We start from the raw sequence: 21,707 nt of genomic DNA on the forward strand, positions 1-21,707 counted from the left end.
TGAAGCGAGTCAATATGTGGACGAATTCAATGCTTACATTAGGTGAGTAAGTGCCTCAATATTAAGTGTTAGTAGAGATTGAAGGTTGTTTAATTGTATTGCTGTTATGTACAAAAGCACAACATTGTGCTTTTTTTTAGTATGAGCTCATTTTTTTACAACATTGTGATCTTTTTTAAATATCGCCAACCTCCCCACAATATTGTGATAATTATCGTATCGTGAGCCTCACATAGTGATAATATCGTATCGTGATATTTCGATATCATTACATCCCTAAGTGCTGACATTGAACTTTTGATTCGAGTTTTTGGTGTTTTTTGGCAAGTCATCAAACTTCACTCAAATCTTTCACAATTTATCATCGTCCATCCGGCCATTTAGCAGCAACCAGAGAAAACCTCGACATGAGTTTATCAGCAGGAGCACCCTGGCTTCCCAATGTTGTGATGGGTAAGTCATGAGTTCTTAAGTTGAAAAGTTCTGCCATCATGCAAACGTGTACGGAGGCTTTAAAAGTCGAGTTTCTTAATACTTTGTGTTTATTTGAGAGTGACTGTAATGTTCTTACCAGTGACATTGAGTCCGTCAGAGCGCTGACACCAGATGAACGGTCGCGAGGAGTTAGGCCGAAAGCTGCTCAGCCACTTGTACTCCAAACATTCGCCTCCTAAAATTAAAAAAATAAATAAAAATCATGTGAAGACGAATGATCACAAGGCAATTGAGAAGTTGCGGACTTGTAATGGTCCAAATGTCAAAAGAGTGCAGCGGAGTGTTTTAATGTTCACTGCGAGCCCGGGCTTAATGAGCGTCTATCAGTGGTGCTGAGAGATGATATCAGTATCAGCGTCTCTGCAGACTCAGCCAGAGGAAATGAACAATTTAACCTTGAACAAAGAAAAGGCGTGCGCCGCTATCTCCGCTCGTCATCGAGAGGCTCTCGTTCATCTGAAGGAGCTCACGCCACTTCAGCCTCTCTCGACATCACAAGCATCCTGGCGGAAATTGAATCGGGGAGATTTTTGATAGCCGACCTGCAATTTTAGTGAAAATTGAGCCCCCAAAACCAGTTTGACTTAGCAACATGAAATTTGGTAGGCATGTCTGTCAAGATTAGATCCACAAAAGAGTCTCGATGCCCAAATATGGATAAAAAGTGTACCGTCAATGTTTGGGCCCTTGAAAGAGATTCTGGTGGAAATGGAGTCTGGTAGGGCTCGATAGCGACACTGTCGCCTTTGAAAATTGAGCCCCTGAAGCCAGATGAACTTTGGAACTTGAAATTTAGTAGGTATGTCTATCTGGAATAGACCCACAAAAAAAAAGTCTCATGAAGTTATGCCTGAAAAGGCACAGGAAGCTGGCCAGTTTGGTTTGGGTCCAGTACATCCTGGTGGAAACTGAGGCGCCTATGGCTCGATATCGATCCTGCGATTTTTGGAAAATTCAGCCCCCAAAGCCGGTTTTACTATGAAGTGTGGTAGGCATGTTTATCCAAAATAGACCAACAAAAAAAGCCTGAAGAAGCCATACTTGAAAAGACAGACAAGTTAGTGAATTTGGTTTGGGTCCTTTATGTACATCCTGATACCAATCCTGACTTTTTTTTGTTTTTGTTTTTTTTGTGGAAAATTCAGCCTAGATCCACCAAAAAAGCCTTAAAAAAAAGCCACACCCCAAAAGGCACTGGAAGTCTGACATTTTAGAGCAATTTGCATTTCCAGAGCTCCTTCAAAGACAAACCAAATCCAAGCCATGTAAAGTATAAAGATGGCTGGATATAAATTGTGAAGAATTCTCATTTTCATCATGGCATGTGGAAGGAGCATGGCAGTTTAGTTTGATCATCAGTATGACTTGACATTTACCTGTGCAGGGTTGCGACTCCCAAGCCTGGTCAGGACACAGTTGCAGGTTCTCTGGCTCCTGGGCTAAGACGGCTCGTGAGCGCACCTGAACCGAACCGAAGTCCACGCCGGCCCCTTTGACGCAGATGCTGACGCAGGAGCTCCAGTCGGACCACTCCATCAGGTAGCACTCGCCTGGTAAGACAAAAAACAAACACCTGGTCGGGGTTTGACTTAAAACCTTGATTTAATGGACTCATGGGAAGGAGGGGGCCATCCATGAGCTGTTAAATTACTTGGTTTTGTGGCCTAAAAACACCCAATAGAGTCCAAAATAAAATACCACCTATGGGTTAATAATAATAATTATTAACCCGTAGGTGGTATTTTATTTTGAAATAGCCTGGTGAGAACATTAAAAAAATCGCAAAACCAGTCACATTATTATTATTATCATTATTATTATTATTATTATTTCCCAGCGATTGGCTGGCAACCAGTTCAGGGTGTACCCCGCCTACTGCCCAGAGCCAGCTGAGATAGGCGCCAGCACCCCCCGCGACCCTTGTGAGGAATAAGCGGTCAAGAAAATGGATGGATGGATTATTATTATTATTATACTATTTTTTGGGCCAAATGCCCTTTCCATGACCTTTTCTGTCGCCCCTACCAACATGGCCGCCACATACTCCCATGCATTGCCTTCAATGGGAACATGGCCACTACCAACATGGTGGCCACATAGGCACGTATGTTAGCCTGTTCCAGTCTTGTGTGGTTACGTCTTGAGTGGATTCGACACCATTTTCTGTCCGTTAAAGTCCGTTTATTCCAGGTCTAATATTAAGAATGATTTTTACACTATTTATTTATGTATTTATTTGTTTTTATTTTATTATTATTATTTTATTTTATTTTATATTATTATCTTTTTTTTACGTTTTTCCAGTTACTCTTGGCGCATTCTTTAGGAAAGCTACACATCAAACATTCCACGCAACAGGAAGGATGACCTTTACTGCAAAAGTTCCTGTCTCATTTGCTATTTTTTTTATTATTATTTATAAGGGACGGACACAGAAAGAACAATATTAAACAATGACGATTTGTCGATTTGGTGAGAGTACAAAAGTCCAAAGGAAAGTATGGCAATTATGATTGAACTGAACTTTTGAACTGTTGTTTTGGCATTGATGTCTTGCGTATTAAATTGTCCACCCGCCGCTAGGCAAATATCACTGCTGCATGATTACTTGTCCTAACAGGCTGCTGTTTTTCTTCACACCCCCCTAACCGCTTTAAAGGTTAATTACGTGTTTCAATTCTCGCCGGCTTCAAACTCGCGGCTTGGAAAAAAAAAACGGACAGAATCAATTAGCTCCAATCTTTGGCGGATAATTGACGATGACCGTTGCAATGTCTGCGCGGCCTCCAGCCTTCTATTCATTTCCTGTACAATGTCGCTGTGCTAACAGCCGGGATCATCAGAGGTGAGCTGCGTGGGAATTGGATGAATGAGGTGAGACGTGTTTGGAATTCTTAAGAAGCGGCAGGCGGAGGAGGCGGTAGAAAGGAATCGGGATGCGGCGCAGGTCGGATTTCACGACAGCTGACAAGAGCAGCTCGTCAAATAACGAAAAAGAAAGTGGAGCACGGGTCAAGAGTGCACGAACGTGTGCGTGTGTGTTTCAGAATTCCCATGCGAGTCAACTTCCTGCCATCTGATGTGTCTCGCCGCCTTCCAGCCAGCAGGCAGACTCTCCTCACCTCCAAAATTTAAAGAAACTAAAAGGCTTCTGTAGAGATGCTCCAGCTGGTCTTGAGTGCCGACTAGAATTAATGGAAGAGTCCTTAGTTCACTTGTTACTTTTTTTCCAGATACTTCAGCTAGTCGTGTATGCTGTTTGAGTGACGACTAGAACTAGGAGAAGAGTCACTAATTGTCTTGTATAAGCTTTACTGTCAGAGAAAGCAACCTTAAGTGCATGGTACATTTTGCCAAATGTTTCAGCTGATCTTGAATGCTGCTCCAGTGCAGACTAGAATGAGGAAACGAGTCAATAATTGTTTGTTTAGTAGCGTTACTGCAAAAGACAGCAACACTTAGTTTATGATAGTTTTTTTCCCCCTGAAATAATTATGCAGTTAGTACAGAATGTAGCTCGAGTGCTGACTAAAACTACAAGCATAAACTTTCATTTGTTAGTTTCACTGTAAAAGACGGCATCTTTTGGCTCACGCTACTTTTTCAAGAAGCTAAAAGATTTCTATAAATATAATGCAGCTGGTCTACAATGCTGCTCGAGTGCCAACAAGAACTCGGAGAAAAGTCCATAAATTAATTCTTTTATTAGCACTGTGCTGCTCAAATATTGATTACAAGTTGTTGATGAGTCTATAGTTGTCTTGTTTAAGCATTACTGTAAAAGATAGCAACATTTAGTTTGAGGTACTTTTACCTATAAAGAACTCTAGTTGGTCCAGAATACAGCTCGAGTGCCAACGAGAACTAGGAAATAAGTCTATAATTGTTTTGTCTTGGCGTTACTGTAAATGACAGCAAAATTTAGCTTATGGTACTTTTATTTATTTTTTATTTTTTAAAAAGAATAAGCCAATTTGGCCCAGAATGCTGCTTGAGTGCTGACGAGAACCAGGAGAAGAGACTTTCGTGTATTAGAGTCACCTTAAAAGACTTTTAGTTTGTGGTACCATTTCAAAAACCAAACAGAAAGGTTACTGCAGCTGGTCTACAAGCCTGCTTGAACGCCTGACGAGAACTAGGAAAAGGTTCCAAATCTGCCTTGCGTTACTGTAAAAGACAGCAAAATTTAGTCAAGAATGCAGTGCGAGTGCCGACTAGAACCAGATTGAGAACATTTCCACTTTTAGGTTTGCTGTAAAAGACCACAACTTTTAGTGCTACTTTTAATGGTGACCTAAAAGGATCCAGCTGGTCAAAATTCTGCTCGAGTGCGGACTAGAACTTGGAAAAGAAACTATCATGATTTAGTTTCACTGTATAAGACAGCAACTTTTTGTTCTTTGTACTTTTTAATATAGTGTTTACCTAACATTTTTTTTACCAGCTAATTTTGTCGTTGCTGTTTTTTTTTTTTTTTTTTGTTTTTAAATCTGTCTGTCCCCTCTTAAAAGAAACCGATCGTGTTATTCTGCCCCAGAATGCTGAACAATCTGTGACGAGTTAAATTAGACACTTTGGAAACGAAGCAGCAGCAGCTTTGTGTTTGCTCTTTTTGGCAGAGCTCGCTCTAACTAATTTCCCTTCAGGGAGTGCTGACACAACAACACTGACTCAAATGTAAGCTGCACTGTGCTAACATTCACCTGGCTTATCGAGCACGGTGCTAAATTGGGTCTTCGGTCGACCTTCTTCTTGTCTAACCGAGGCGCTGATGGCGGATGCGCAGCTTAGAACGGAAACGACGACAAATTTCACGAGCGTTGCTGTGTCCTGTCAGGCTTTTGGGAGCAAAGATCCCGTCAAAGCTGACACATGACAGGCGCCTGTCATCATGATGACAGCCAGCACTCCAGAAAATAAACCCGATTCAGTGAATCCCAACTTTATTACAGCACTGTAAGAAATTAAGTTACCATCAGAGCATCAGTTACTCCAAACATTACCACCAATTCGGGCTGGACGATCTATTATGGCTTCTCTCGATCATTAAAATGTAATGATTAACAAAAAATGATTAATGTGCAGAGCACTGCAGCGCGTTTACAAGTTCCCTATGTTGTGAAAGTACCCTGAATGCACCGTGTAGCTTGTAGCTAGCCCAGAAAGAATCAGTGTGATTTTTGTCATCCTTAAGCGTCCTTTAAGCTGTTTAATGGCACTCCACTTGGAGTTGACAGTAAAACTAAACACACGATAAGGAGAATTACATACAGTGTGTATTTAAATACAAAACATGCTTTGCTCTTCATCACGAGCCTAGCGCTAATGCTAATCGAAGTGAATGGCGGATCCCATTCAAATGCTAACAGGAAGTTAGCATCAATTTCGGGAGTTATAGTCCTTCAAGTAACGAATATTCACTCACAGATGCTGCGGAAATACAAACCCACAGGTAAGATAATACTACTAAAATGCAGATTTTTTTTTTCCCAGTTTGTGGAAAAATAAGTTATTTTAATAGAATTCAACCTCAACCTTCTTCTGGTCTCATTGTAAGAGTGTACACCATGGACCACATTGCCCCCAAGAGGCCAAAACACGCAGGAACAGCCAGTATCCATCCATCCATCCATTTTCTTGGCCTCACAAGGGTCGCGGGGGGTGCTGGCGCCTATCTCAGTTGGCTCTTGGCAGTAGGCGGGGGACACCCTGAACTGGTTGCCAGCCAACCGCAGCGCACACAGAGACGAACAACATCCACACTCACAAGCACACCTAGGGACAATTTTGGAGCGCCCAATTAAAGTTTTATATTTAATATATACATATTAAAATATTAAGTAATTGTGCAGCCCTACCACCAAACTGATGAATCTGAAATGCAATTTAGAAAAAAAAAGCAAAAAAAAAAAAGCAAGGGCTTACAAGTGGAAAGAAATCCTCACCAGGGCAAGGAAGCATGCAGGCCTCCTTCAGCCGAATGCGTTTGTCTCCACCCACGGACAACTCCAGACCGCCGCACAGCTCCTCATCCACTTGGCCGCCACTGTCCTGCTCGCCATTGCTGCCGTCCGACACGAAGCAGGTGAGGTTGCGGTAACGTGTGCCGTGACCGCACACCACGCTCTGAAAAATACATCGAGACCAGCAGCTGATGCAGATGAAAGTGTCCATGAGAATCCATCACCAAAAACGAACAGGGAGTCGGCCATAAAAAAAATTGTGTAAATTGCTCAGATTTGTAGTTTTCATCACAGCGTGTGGCGGATCATGGCGGCTAACTTTGATTTGACTTAATATTTCATACTGGACATGAAGTGTTATTAAGGGAAAGGTTTGATAATTGGACATTGCATAAAATTAATTTAGAGGAACAACTCAGCTAAATGGGCCATTGAGCCCACATTTCTCTTTGCTCATCGTTTTTTGCTTTATGACGCCAATGTACTGATTTACTGCCAGTCATCAAAACATTTTTTGAGCGAGACTAGATAATCCATGTATTACAGTGATAAATTTGTCGACAAAAGATTTTTGTCATATTTTTCATCCATCCATCCATCCATTTTCTTAACCGTTTGCTCCTCACGAGGGTGTCATATTTTTCATCACGAAATTTTTTTTTAGATGAAAATTAAACGAAAACTAAAATAGAAGCCAATCATTGAGACGATGACAATAACTAAATGGACTGACAATTTTGTCAATGACTAAAACGAAAACAACACCGTGATGAAAATTCACAAAATCCAATCAAAAGAAGGAATGAAATGTGGGTGGGAGAAAAGAACCACATAAAAACTGTTCACTGCACTTTTTTTTTTTTAAATTTTCAAACATGTTTTACTGTAAGCTTAATCTTCGGCAATTACACTTTTTTTAAATTTAGTTTTAGTTTTATTTAAGTTTTAAGACCATATTATTGTCAGTTCAACATGTTTATTGCAACAAATTTTAATAAAGACACTGTTGTGTTAAATGTGTCTTGCGTGTTAAATTACAGTTACAAATTGATGTGTTTTAATTTGTTGTATAAAAACTGAAATGTATGTTGAAGGAACACATGGACTAAATCTTAAATTTAGTTGATTAAAATTGCTCTTTATTTTCGTCGACTAAAATTTCATTTAAACTAAAATACAATCAGATGACTAAATTATGACTAAAACTTTAATTAATTTTAGTCAAAAGACAAAGTAAAGCTAACACTGATGTATTTTCATTTTAATTGGCAATCAACAAAACGAAAAAGTGAACCATTATTTTTTTTAATTCGTTTTTAATCTAACACAACAACAACAACAAAAAAATATTGACCGACTTTGGAATATTTCAATTATTGTCTAAGATAAAAAATATTAAATTGAAAAAAAGGCCAATGAATTAAACTCATATCTCAAGCCACTACTGTATTTAATTTTCCATGCTTATGTGGCCCTGGAGCTTCATAACAAACATCAGCAAAGCTACGCTAGCTTGTTAGTTGCTACAATAAGTCAGTGGCATGATCACCATCCATCACCAAATCACTAAATGATGTCCGTCATATTATACATAGCAATGGCAAATGTCTGAGTCACATGAACAGGATCTATTAAATAATCAAATCAAAGTCAGTCCTCTATGCAGCCCCTAAGGGGGCTTTAAGAAAACAGTTTTGCGACATAATGCAGCTATTAATCATTCATATTAATAATGTGGATTTGGGTCAGATTTGCCCACTGACCAGACTGTAAACAAACAGCAGCGATGGAATGCGATTACATGTGGGAGAGGGTAAATAGAGTTTCACTCGCAGAATATAAAGACATCAAAACTGTGCTTGCGATTATAACATCGTTTCCAAACCGGATGTGGAAATTACTTTCATTACAGATTTTGTAAAACATTTATGCTGCTAATTGGGGGGAGGGAATCAGAGGGAGGAAAATCCCGCAAGTGGACACTATGCACATGTAAGGAGATAACTCAAAGCCAAAAATTCAGTATTTTGGTGTGTGCTTTGATAAGAACAAATACTAAAATAACCCATTTTCAATTGAAAATTGTTGAATGGTCCGCATGCATCAAGTGCTTGCACAAACCTCCACGCGGCACTCTGACCACGCGCTGTACTGCCATCGGTAGCAAGGCCGCACCGGACACGGTTTCCACTGCACCATCGGCGACGAACACGGACGACCGTCACCCTGCGAGGCTTGGACGACGGACCTCTGACGCCACATCTTGCCTGGAGACCACGCCCAATGAAACAACATCATCAGCCAGTCAGTCATAATACTTCAATATTTGTGTATTCTGCATCTGTCTTTACAGTAACAAAAGAAGAACCTTTCTAAAAAGTTTCATTTTGTCACAGTGAACGTGTTGTATGCCTTAATTGCGTTTTTACTCTTTCACTTCATCAATCGGCAAACTTTTTCAGAACGAATGAATGCAGTGGATTGATCACATGACAGACAAGCGCAAGTCTAAAAATAGAACTCGTTACGTAACAGTGCACGTTTGAAAGCGACCCCAATTCCATCTCATGCACACGCACTTTGACAACCGGAGGAACCTTTCATCCCACGCACACACTCCTATCCAGAGAAACACACACTCGGGTGCACGCACGCACACATTTGATTGGTCAATCAAACCAACATGGATGAGAGGGGGGGGGTTATACAATGTACCAAAACTAAAAGCCAGCCAGCAATCATTTTGATCTTTTATTCTTTAGGTTCTACCTTCTGTTGCTTTTTCCATGGCCATTAGTTTGACTGTCTAACTTTTTCAAACCAATGACGTTTCCTATTTTTTTCCCAATTGCTGCGATTGGTCAACTTTTTGTGAAGAAAGGGCACTGATTTGAATAGTTTGTGGTTGTGGTAAGTTTCTATGTCCTGTTTTATCAATTGCCATCAACATGATCCAATTTTTTTCTAACTTTCATTTGGATTTTTTATTTGAAAAGTTCATTTCCCCCCCAATATTTCCCCATTTCCAATGGCTTGATTGAACCAACTTTTTGTGAACAGAGACACTTCATTTAGATCCTCCTATTTATTTTATCCATACAGTTAATTTGATTGGTCAAGTATTAGTAAATAAAGTATTTTCAGTATTTTGAAAGTTTTCTGCTTCTAGTTTTTTGCTCATCGTCAATACTAATTTTGACCAACTTTTTGCGGCCGACTGATTAAGGCAGAGTGAAATTGAAGACCGCCATATTAGCTTGCTAGCTAGCTTGTGTCACATTAATTTTTGGCATATCAATAGCGCAACATTTTAGTGCATCAAAGTGTCACACGTCACTGACCATCTAGACCGCACGTCTGCGAGCACTCGGACCAGGTCGACCACTCTGACAGCTGGCAGTTGACGGGACACTCCACCACGCAGGAGATGTTCATTTGCCACTTCTTCTCCAGGTTCAGCTGTAGTGGAATATCGTTATGTAACAATGTGGTGTGAGAACAAGGTGTAACAACATAGCGTGACATTATAGTGCGACACCATAGTGACATTACAGCGTCACATCCTAGAGTGGCGTCACAGCACAAAAGTATAGCATGGCATGAAGCTAATGTTGGCGGCTAGGATTCTGCTGTTATTATACTGTTATTACATTGTTATTACACCATGTTATGCTGTGTTATTATGCTACGATGCTACAATGTGACCCTATGGTGTGATGCTAGGCCATTATGCCACATCATTATGCTACAACATTTTGACGTTATGCTACAATGTTTTTACAATTACAGGAACCAGAGACTTGTTATAAATGAACACAAATCCCCGGCCGGCCTGAAGCGACACATCTGCACACATGGGAATACTGCACGATATTTCACACTGTCATTAAGTAAAACGAGGAGAGGTCAAAGGTGACTCACCTCCTCACAGAACTTGATGTCCACCGATTTGCCATCGCTGCGAACGCAGTCCAGCATGCGCGTCTTGATTCCCTGCCCGCACACGGCGTTTGCACTCAGCTGACATGTGCTCCAATCTGACATTAAAAAAAATATATGTATACATTTTAAATAGCAACAAAATTGCTTTGGTCATCAGTTGCTAGGCAGATTTCATGTCTCATCATTTCATAAAAAAAAAAAAAAAAAAAAAGTAAATCAAGGCTCAATCCCAATTTTTCTGGCATCATTTCATTAAAAAAAAAAAAAAAAAAAAAAAAAAAAAAAAAAAAGTAAATCAAGGCTCAATCCCAATTTTTCTGGCATAATTTCATAAAAAAAAAAAAACTAAGTAAATCAAGGCTCGTCCCAATTTTTCTAAATGCTGTTGACTGATATTTTGAAATTGTTTAAAAAAAAAAAAAGATTCCTACTACATGTAAGGTGCATGGTGCAACTGAATAAAATCAAGGGTTTCACACAACTGTGTGGTTGAGCCCCAAAATAACTGGTTTCTCTCACAAACAACAATGTGGCTGTTTTTAAATGTTTCACATGCATGCCACTTTGCATAAAAACAAAAAAACCGGGGAGGCCACCACCGACTCCAAGCTGACAAAAACAACTGCATCTGTTTTTAGCTACAGTCAATTCATTTATGAAAACAACAACACAAGCAGTGTGTGCGTGCGTTTGTGTGTTCCTGCTGTGAGGTGAGGTGCACTACTCTGGGGACGGAAAGGGATAAAGAACACGAGATGAGAAGGTGTAGCTTGGATGCTTTCCACCGTGGCTTTGATTCAATGATGCGCTTGGTTGGAATGAAACATTATATGTGGAAGGTGGAGTTGCGTGTGGGTGTGTGGGGCCGAGAACATGTCCATGTAGGCAACATGATTGCAAACCTCACAGAACATTTTTTTTGGTCTGGATAAAATTGGAATTCACCTGCAGCATGAACATGGCATACTTGCAAAGAAAACTTACTCAGATACGAGCAGATTCTAAATAAAGCTATTCAGCCGTCCCAATTAGTCAGTTGTCATAACTGACACATTTTCTGCTCAAAAGTAAAAAGGACTTGTATTAGTTAACCAAAATGCTGAAAAAAAAAAAAAAAAAAAAAAAAAAAATCCAAGCTTGCATATGGCCATCTCAAAAAGCAACATTGTTTGTCTGCTCTAATATACCTATGTAGGCAAATAAATACGGCTGGGTTTAAAAAAAAAAAAAATCAAATAATAATAATTTTCCTTTTTGAGCCTAATAAATTCATAAAACCATAAATAGATTATTTTAATAGCGCTTTTTTTCCCCATAAAGTCATAATAAAACAGAATTTTAAAGGTTTGTACTGTTTTCTTGAAATTTATTGCTCACATGAATTTAAAAGTATTTTCTTACATTTATGAAAGACCTGACTGATTGAACTTTAAGACGCTTCAGAATCTTTATTTACAATTATTGAATTAGAATTATGGAAGTATTTTCACCTCATCCTGGCTGATGTCAATGTTTGTGTAACACTTAAGTGATTATAACACGTTACTTTCATCAATAAACTAGATCATTTAATCAAAATCGAAGCATTTCGAACTGGGAAAACTGAACTCTTGTGAATCAAAATTGTGAATCGATAACCAGCCGTACAAATAAAGCTATGCTGCTGTTAGCTATAGATGCTAATGCTATGCTACTAAGGCAGGGCTTACCTGTGATGTTGTAGAAGTAGTTGAAGCAGTTGAGGTTCAGGCTGCAGGGTTCTTCTTCGGTGGTGTCGGGACAAAGTCTTCCCACGGTAGGCGATCGTAACGTGTACGCAGCACGAATGCGACCGTTGCTTCTGGCGCAAGGCTGAAACCCGACAACAAGCGGACGTTTACTTCTTCTTCTAAACATGCTTGTGCTTCAATTCTTTTACAATTCGAGCACAAACACTGAGACACGTGAAAACTGGGCAGCTGAGCAACTTACCAAGAATTTCACTAATCAAACGACCCACCAACTAACTAATTCATCAACTTATTAGCCAACCAACTAACCAACCAACCTATTGACCAACTAACGATTGACCAACCCAGTATCCGATTGCCCAACTAACTTAGTAATCAACCTAATGCTCTTTCATCACATCCAACTGTTTCTTCTTTCCCAGGTTAACCTGCCGCCACAATCTGGTTCACTTCCCCGCGTCTAAGTTCATCTTTCTGGGAACGTTTCTTCATCAAAATATAAAAAGACGACGCATTTCTCCTTTTTTTGCTCTTGACTCAAGAGCCCTGCGGTCCAATTAGGCGTCGTGAATTGGGGAAGTGCGCTAACGACTCAGAGCGTTGCCTCCTCCTGGGAAATGTTCCCATATCCAACGAGGACGCTTACGGAACGACGAGTGGAAAAGATGAGAGCCAAAATGGTCGCTAACTTTCAAGGGTGACGACGGCATCTGAGTGCGAGATTCATATTGATTCAAAATATTATAACACAAGTGTGGGGAAGGAAGCAGAAGTTTCCACTATCTCTTTGTGGAATGTTTCTCCAGGAGTTTCGGCTGTGCAGAAACCAATTTAATGGCTGGAACAGCAGCCGAAACTTGAACTAACCTTGTCTCAGCCACTAAATATTGTCTTTTTGTAGTCATCATATTGGCTGGTTGGTTAGTTAGTTGGATAGTTGGTTAGTTTGGTCATGTAGTTATTAGGTTCGTTGGCCAATTGGTTAGTTGGTTAGCCAGTAGATTGGTCGGTTGTCAGTGGTTTAGTAAGTTAGTTTTAGATTATTTGATCAGTTCGTTAGTTAGTTAGTAGGGATGTAACGATATGGGCAATATCGTGATATCGTGATATTAAAACTGCCTCAATATCGTCGTCGTCATGTTCCCAATATTTAAAGGGAACACATCTGTTAAAAAAAGTCAGGTTGATTTCCATTTGTGCAGTTCTAGCACCCTCTAGTGGCTAGTTTATTAGTGCAATTTAATTTTCATTAGGGATGTTTGGGCCTTCTATGTTTAAAATCTATGCTAATTGTCAGATGAAAGGGAACCTAATTTGCTTGTGAAGCGATCAATGTGTGCTTGCATTAGCAAGTAAGTGCCCTGATATTGTTATTAGCGATTGTAGGTGATTTATATGCATTACTGTTATATACAAAAGAACAATATTGTGATTTTTTTTTAGTATGAGTTCTTTTTTTTTTTTACAATATTGTGATATTTTTTAAATATCGCCAACCCCCCACAATATGGTGCTAATTATTTTATCGTGACCTTCATATTGTGATAATATCGTATCGTGATGTTTGGATATGGTTACATTCCTATTAGTTTAGTTAGTTAGTTAGTTAGTTAGTTAGATGTGTTGGGTCAGTAAGTTGGTCAGTCAGTTAACTAATTAGCTGATTTGTTGGTTACTTGGTCAGTCAATCAGTCACTCAATTAGTTATGTATTAAGTCATTTTTTTTATGATTTGATGATACAATTAGTGGTTTTATTGGTCAGTTGGTTAACCTACTGTGGGTAGCAGTCTGGACCTACTTTGGATGTAAACTGGCACAGGACATTATCATATGCATTTCTTAAGTCAAAGGAATTGTTTATTTTGGTGGAGGCCTTCGTTCGGCTGTAGACCATTTTTGAGGGCCTGTTGATAACCCGCTTCTTCGGATGTATTCTACGGATTAAGTGTTAAGACTTTTTGAGGATCTGCAGACACCTTGTACTCAGGGACGCTAGTAGTTATTAATGCGGTTACATTAACACAGCGATGTGGATTTTTTCTTTGGTAGTGTGTGTAGGTTTGAGTGTGGTGTGTCATCATTCACTCCGCCTCCCCAGATGAATACACTATGAAGTGTGTGTATGTGTGACGTATCGAGCACTTTTCCCGCAACATCTCAGTGCACACGTCTCTTCCAAAAAACAAGTCACTCTTCTTGACAAACACAACGCCGCCTCCCAGTAAATATTAGTGACATTAGGCGAGCTTTTGTGTGTTCTCACCAGGCTGCAGCGGGTCCAGGGGCCCCAGTCGTTGAGGACACAGTCTTCGGGGCAAGGCAGCCGGCTCTCCCGGGCCCCCAGGGGCATCTCCTCGGGGTCGCAAAGGTAGTCCTCCACCGCCTCTGAGGGCCCGTCGATCGTGTTGAGCATGCACCTGTCCACAACCAGAGCTCAATTAGGACACACAGTTGGAGCGACACAAATAGTTAAGTAGACCGATAGATGTTTAGTGAGTTGACCATTTAGCAAGTTGTTGGTCATTCTGTTAGTCAAGTTAGGTTCAGTATTAGACGTCGTGTTCTCCAGAAAGAACACGAGCGGTTGCACATGAGACTAAATTGATTTGTGGATTGTGTCCTTTTAAACTTTAATCATTTTTTTGCGTTAGGTTAGGTTAGATGGTTAGTTTGTTGTTTAGCTAGTTGTTCTGTAGGCTGGTCAGTTACTTAGCGGCTTGGTTAATGCCTTGGTTCGTGAGTTGGTTAGATTGTTGGTCAGGCGCGGGAAATCGTTTGCTTAGTTGTCAGTTGGCAACTAAGTGTTTAGTTAGTTGGTAAGTTATTGAGTTTGTTTGTTGGTAAGTAGTTACTGAGTCAGTCATTTGGTTAGTTACTCAGATAGCGCTTAGTTAGTTAGTTGGTCAATTGTTTAGTTGTTTATTTTATTAGGTGCTCAGTCGGGTTGTTCAGTTAGTCAGTTATTTAGTTAATAGTTTTTGATTAATTAATTGCTTAAATAATTGTTTGGTCCACCAGTTGGTTAATTGGTGATGTAGTTGTTTTGCTAGTTGGTTTGTCAGGTGGTTCGTTTGTTTGTTTAACATTTGGTTGGTTAATTAGTCAGTTGGGTTGATGATAAAGTAATTATAGTTGTTAGTTGAATGACTGACTGGTTGGTTGGTCAGTTAGTTGTTTAGATAGATCAGGGTCCCCCAATTCCGGTCCTCGAGGGCTGGAGTCCTGTAGGTTTTCCATTTTTTCGCCTACCAACACACCTGATACTAAAAATAAGGATCGTTATCTGGCACGCTGATGAGCTCATTATATGAATTGGATGTGTTGGTAGGCGGAAAAATGGAAAACCTGCAGGACTCTGGCCCTTGAGGACCGGAATTGGGGAACCCTGAGCTAGATGGTTGGTAAAAAACATACTAAAAAGAATATAAAAGAAAACAAAAAAAAGTTTCCTGGAGTTTTAAACTTTACAATAGGGCATCTAACTGCAAGGGTGAACTGATAAATGATTTCCAAGGTTGTCAGGTAAAAACAAAATGCATACAGACAGGAATCTTTATTAGAATTTAAGGTAAAAAGCAAACCTAAACATGAGCATAGACATTCACTTTATTACACAATAATAATACAGTACGTGATGCCTACCGGACTTTTCTGGTCTGCACGCCTTCTCCACAATTCTCCTTCAGGTCCACGTTGCTGACCTTCCACACACTCCAGGGCTCGGCTACCCACACGTACTGATTACAGTCACTCTGGCACGGCACAACCTCGTACACCTGAAGATCCGACACGTAACTCAATCAATACCTTTTTTGATTGATGCTGTCATTGAGTTATTGATAAACAATAGTGTAGTACAAGCAGAAGGAAAAGAGCCGTGCTATATGTTGGAGGTGTGGAAAATACAGTCGTGGTTACCTGAGCCTGCAGCAGTTCGGCATGGTCCAGAAGTCCAGTAGAGCAGGATTAAAAGGAGACAAGGATTAATGAGCAAAATGTTTGTAGAGAGAACACAGCATCATTAATTTAACAAGGCACTAGATTTCATCAGAATACACGCACACTAACAATGCTGCACATTCACACAACCACATAACACATTCAGTAATACACACATTCATACATACATATTTATGTAGCAGGTACATATTCTCACACACACGCATACATTACTTTAGCCATATGTCATAGATCATTATGTTATCATGTCTGTATCTTTGTGGACAAGCACCTGGAGGAGGTTGATTCCAACCATTTATGTATGAAAAGCGCTTCATAAATAAAGCTTGATGAATAAACTATCCACAACATGCACACAAACACACACACAGATATACAGAGTGCAGATAGGAGAAGCTGAGTGAGAGCGTGAGGGCGACACTGTGGGCCTTTAACATTAACATTAGCATTAACATTATGAGTGTGAAAGGTGAACACTTTCAGCACAGTCGCTGCTCAGCAAAAAAATTGTGCAGGAGCTGCAATAACCACAGCAAGCTTCAGCTGGTAACTCATTAATAATCAACTCCTCTCTCTGCACCACTCGCATCGTCACGCTGTCATTAAAAAAAGGCGCTCCGCTGCTCATTGGGGGCGAGGCCATTATTTTTTGAATAATTTGAAAAAAAAACCCCCAAAAAAACAGCACTATGAAACCTCAAATGGGGTTTTACATTATACAGGCGAGTTAGGATTTTTAATTTGCACGCTTTCATTGTCATACCGCATCAAGTCACAACATGACAGAGAGAACAAAGGTCCACTGGAACAGATGCAGTTTAGTAACAGCAAAAAGTAGAGGCAGAGAAGGTGCCCAACTAAACTCCAATAATAGTAACAGCATGGCCACGGATTGACTCAAACACGCCAAAGCAATACTTTCATTGCAAATGGGTGAATTCACAAATGAAAAACCGCAAGCAGCTTCCGCACCTGGTTGACGTGGTCCAGTTTAGGACAGGGTCTTCCCCCGTTGTAGGGTTTCTCCCGAAGCCACTTGGAACGCACTTTGACGCCGCTGCCACACGACTTACTGCAGCGCGACCAGTTGGACCACTCGCTCAGCTTGCAGTCGGACGGGCAGGGGATGATGCATGCCTCCTCGATGTAACCTAACGGGACAAAGTGCAAAAGTCAATACTCTTGATGTTTTTGTTTTTTGGGGGGAAGCTTGAGCCTCTGCGATGGCTACTCATTAGAAGGCTGAGTAATTAAGACACTCAGGCACTGCGTAATCAACTGTTGCCAAAGTTGAAGATTAATTTATTAGAATTCGACTGGAGGCACCAAACATTGGCAGCAGCACTGGAAACCCTTCCAGAAAAGGCAGCAAAGATTCACCAAGTGTGTTGTTGATGTGTTTGACATCCTCACAGAGCACCACTGACAGCAATGATAAAAAAAATAAAATAAAAAAAAAATAAATAAAAAAATAAAAAAATCAACATGCGTGTCTTTGAATGGTTTTATGTCCTCACAGGCCACCACGGATAGCAATGAAAAAGATTCATGCGAGTAGTGACAAAAACGTTTCACCAAAGATGTCAGTAATGTGTCTAACGTTTTTTACAGATCGCCACAGATAGCAATGAAAAAAAATCGCCACAGATGTGTCTTTGATGGATTAAAATCCTCACTCATCATCGCAGACAGTAATTAGGTCCGTACAAATGTGTCTGACATGTTTAATGTCCTCAAAGATCCCCATAGATACCAATGAAAAAGATTCGCCACAGGCTTGTCTTTGATACATTTAACATCCTCACAGATCAACATGAATAGCAATGAAAAGAATTTGCCATAGATGTGTCGTTGATGCCTTTAATGTCCTCACAGGTCACTGTAGATACCAATGGAAACAAAAAAGATCACCACGGATGTGTCTTTGACTTGTTTAACATCTTCCTACATCACCATACAGAGCAAAATCCATCTTAGATCAGCATCTATCCATCCATCTAAGATCACCATGGATAGCAATCAATCAAAAATATCACTATAATTTATTTTTACATTGTTAATGTCATCACAAATTGCCACAGCGATGGAAAAGATTCACCGCAGGCATGTCTTTGATGTATTTAACGTTGTCACAGATTTCCATGGATAGTGATGGAAAATATTTCCTCACAGATGTGTCTTTGATGTGTTTAACATCCTCACACAACATAATGAAAACGATCATCACGGATAGTAATGAAAAAGAGTTGCCACAAGCTTGTCTTTAATACATTTAATATCCTTACAGATCAACATGTATAGCAATGAAAAGGATTTGCCACAGATGTGTCTTTGATGCCTTTAACGTCCTCATGGATCACTGTTGATATGGGGGAAAAAAAGATCACGATGGATGTGTCTTTGACATGTTTAACATCTTCACACATCACCCTAGAGAAAAAGATTCACCATGGACGTGTCTCTGATGCGTTTAACATCCTTGATCACCATGGATAAAAATAAACCAAAATATCACTATCATTTTTTTAATTTACATTTTTAATGTCCTACAAATCGTCACAGGTAGCGATGAAAAAGAACACTACAGGCGTGTCTTTGATGTATTCAACGTCTTCACAGATTTCGGTGGATGAAAAATACTTCTTCACAGATGTGTCTTTGATGTGTCTAACCTCCTCACACATTACCACAAATAGTGGAAAAGATCAACACGGGTGTGTCTTTGATGTATGCAATCTGCCATTATTTACAACATTTAATTAGCACATTTATCTACAAAATGCTTAGACTCCGTATGGCTTGTGGGTCTGGGACGTCTCCTCCGCGATAAACGGGGGCTGACTGTGTGGGCTAAACCCAATCTTTTAATGTGACTTCCTGCAGAGAAACTCATCAGGGGTCTGATTTGAGCGGAACAGGAGGATGAACCTGGAAACATGCAGATGTGTTCTCAGCGGGCGTTGATGGTGCAGTTCCTGCACATGAGCACCCTGCCCTTATTTTCACGCCTATGCTACCTCTTTCTTCTTATGTATTCCAAGCCCACAACTCCAGCAGAGTGTGCATTTGCGAAGTAAGGCGTGCGCAATCGTAAATCAGGAGTATCATTTGCATACCGTATATACAGTCTCCAGGGCCAACCACCTGTTGGACGCATTAAATCTCCCGCGTCACGGTGACTCAAGGGCGTGGAAGAAGACACCCGGCAGAGCGCGACAAGCGAATAAGTCACATTTTATTGCGAGGGTCGGCTATGAAAATTTGAATTCGGTTTTAGAATTCCTCCGTGTTCAAAATGGTCAAGCGGGCGGTGCTGACTGAAATTTAAAGAGTCTAAATTAACGCATTCCTGGTCTCTGATACAAATAGTTGGTGGCGATGAGCTTTTATTTATTTATTTATTTATTTTGTAATAAGTATTCAGCAGCAGAAAACGGTTTGGTTTCTTAACAAAGAGCAGAGATAAATCAAGCAGAATAGTGACTTTGAAATGAACATTGTTTGTTTTCGTGACATCTTTAAATTATGAAACAGCAAAAAGAAGACGAAGAACGTGAAATCTTTTTCAACAGGCGGAAATAGTCAGCTTAGATACATCTTATTAGTTTGATAGCTGTAACGCACCAGTGCAGAAGGAAGCAGTCAGCCACGAAGGTACAGTACGGTCCTCACAGATTAATTTCCACCTATTAGACAGCCTAGTCAGCTCATCGTTTTTTATATATATTGCATCACGCATGGCTCTGAGACCTTTGAAATGCAGTGTGGAAAGATGATGTGAGAAGTTGATGATGAACTGCAGTCATTAGCTTTAGTTAAATATCAAAAGCCTTTTGTCTTGTTGGGGTCTCTGCACGACCGCAGACTTAATTGGCACTGCTGGCGGCGGCACATTCAATGATGTCGTGTTCAGCAGTACAGTATGCTGCTTACTATTATTTCCTATAAAGTAGTGATTTTGGATATTCCAGGATTCTCCCTGACAGCAACAATATTTTGTAGTGTCTTTTTTTAGAAAGTCCCGCTGCCGGGAAAACAAACAAACAAAAAACTCTCTTTGTGTTTGTAGAATTCTGATTTTCATGGTTTAAAAGTGAACTCATGAGAATAACATTGTTTGTGTTTTCATGTGAAGGAGGTAAAGTGACACTTGTGAGAGAGACGTTCCATTTTGCTGCCTCATCAACTCATTGATTCTGCTAATCGAAGGCGGAACAGCAACACATTGTCGTCCCCTGGGTGTGCTGAAAAACAACAGGGTATTGAAAATCTGTGTGTATGCTGGTTAAAACGGAAGCTAAATTTAATAATGTATGTATTTTCGTAAACAAAGACTCATCTGGGAATTCCACTAAGCTAATGAAGTGTTTTCCGAAACATCTCTGACAGTGTTGACTCTTTTGATTGGACTTTAAAAATGAGTACTTCAATGGCACCTGGTAAATGATTTTTTTTTTCTATTGTGGGCTAAGCAAAAACAAGCAAGATAATAGCAACAAAGAATATGATTGACAACAAAAAAGAAAGGTCACGTCCAACAAAAGCAATGTTGACGACGAAGGAGAAAGTGACAATTTCAACAAATCCAATTTGTGACAAACAAGTCTTCAGAAAACCGGATGCACGTTTTGTAAACATCAGAGACGCCCTTGTCTACAACTATGTTTTCATAAACAACAGTCGACAAAGTCATTGTACGTGGCTTCCCAAGAAAATGAATGAATGAGTGTATGTGTTTTATTAATAAAAAAAAAAAAAACATGAGACAATTGACTCATCAGTGAGTGAATTCAATGCAATATTTTGTCAACACAGAAGACAGTTTAAAGTCTTCACTGAACCAAATATATGTTTCCATAATCATTCAAAAATATCAATGACAACATGAAAAATAATTTTGACTTCAATCAAGCAGATGGATGTGATGATGTTTTTGGAAATACAAAAGGCAAATCTGAATTATGAGGTTTTTTTCTAAACATCTCTGACAGTTTTGACTCCTAAATGGCACCTTTTGGCATTACATTTTTTTCCAATTGAGGGCAAAAGGGAAACAAAAAAGATAACAGTAACATAGAGGATGATTGGCATCTTGGCTGTAGGCTCATGTCAAAAAAAAAAAAAAAAGGTCACGTCCGACAAAAACAATGTTGGGGAAGACAAAGAATAAAGTGCGAGCAATTCAACAAATCCTTGTCTTCTAAACGTCTTTCTTTTCGTTGCATTCATACAATTCAAATGTCTCACACGTTCTGTTCGGCGGCAATTTCCCAACCAGTCTGCGGAATTCCCCGCTTGAACTACTTCCCATCCCAGATAAGAGCTGACAAGTCGGACGGGAAGGACGCCGACAGAGCGCGGCGGAAAAGGAGGCCTGCTAAATTGTCAAACAAAAGTCCTTCGCCTCAGATAAGCTTTCAGCGACCTCAAGTTAGTGTGACAGTAGCAGCAATAAGATACAGACTAGATCAAAAAATTAGGTACACCCGCATAGAAGCGCAAATTGATTTGTGACTACAAGATCGACTGTTTAAATCAAGAGTTCAATAAAACATGTGGACATTGTAAACATGAAAATATAGTTGTTGATTAACTCATTTGCCCCTCAACAACGT

At 39.9% G+C, this 21,707-nt stretch overlaps 1 protein-coding gene across 1 annotated transcript in view; it reads right to left on the bottom strand.

Annotated features, from left to right (window-relative positions):
• Window positions 1–21,707, bottom strand: part of thsd7ab (thrombospondin, type I, domain containing 7Ab) — a 126,861-nt gene that overhangs the window by 5,405 nt on the left and 99,749 nt on the right. Inside the window, exons 20-30 of the mRNA XM_077527223.1 lie at window positions 17,065–17,243; window positions 16,051–16,056; window positions 15,775–15,908; window positions 14,396–14,549; window positions 12,110–12,251; window positions 10,380–10,495; window positions 9,800–9,917; window positions 8,580–8,725; window positions 6,441–6,621; window positions 1,872–2,045; window positions 572–670 (exon numbers count right to left, since the gene is read on the bottom strand). Coding sequence (XP_077383349.1) covers window positions 572–670; window positions 1,872–2,045; window positions 6,441–6,621; window positions 8,580–8,725; window positions 9,800–9,917; window positions 10,380–10,495; window positions 12,110–12,251; window positions 14,396–14,549; window positions 15,775–15,908; window positions 16,051–16,056; window positions 17,065–17,243 — 1,449 coding nt within the window. The remainder of the gene's footprint in view (window positions 1–571; window positions 671–1,871; window positions 2,046–6,440; window positions 6,622–8,579; window positions 8,726–9,799; window positions 9,918–10,379; window positions 10,496–12,109; window positions 12,252–14,395; window positions 14,550–15,774; window positions 15,909–16,050; window positions 16,057–17,064; window positions 17,244–21,707) is intronic.

This window comes from Festucalex cinctus, chromosome 7 (genome assembly GCF_051991245.1).
Source record: "Festucalex cinctus isolate MCC-2025b chromosome 7, RoL_Fcin_1.0, whole genome shotgun sequence".
Classification (NCBI taxonomy): domain Eukaryota; kingdom Metazoa; phylum Chordata; class Actinopteri; order Syngnathiformes; family Syngnathidae; genus Festucalex; species Festucalex cinctus.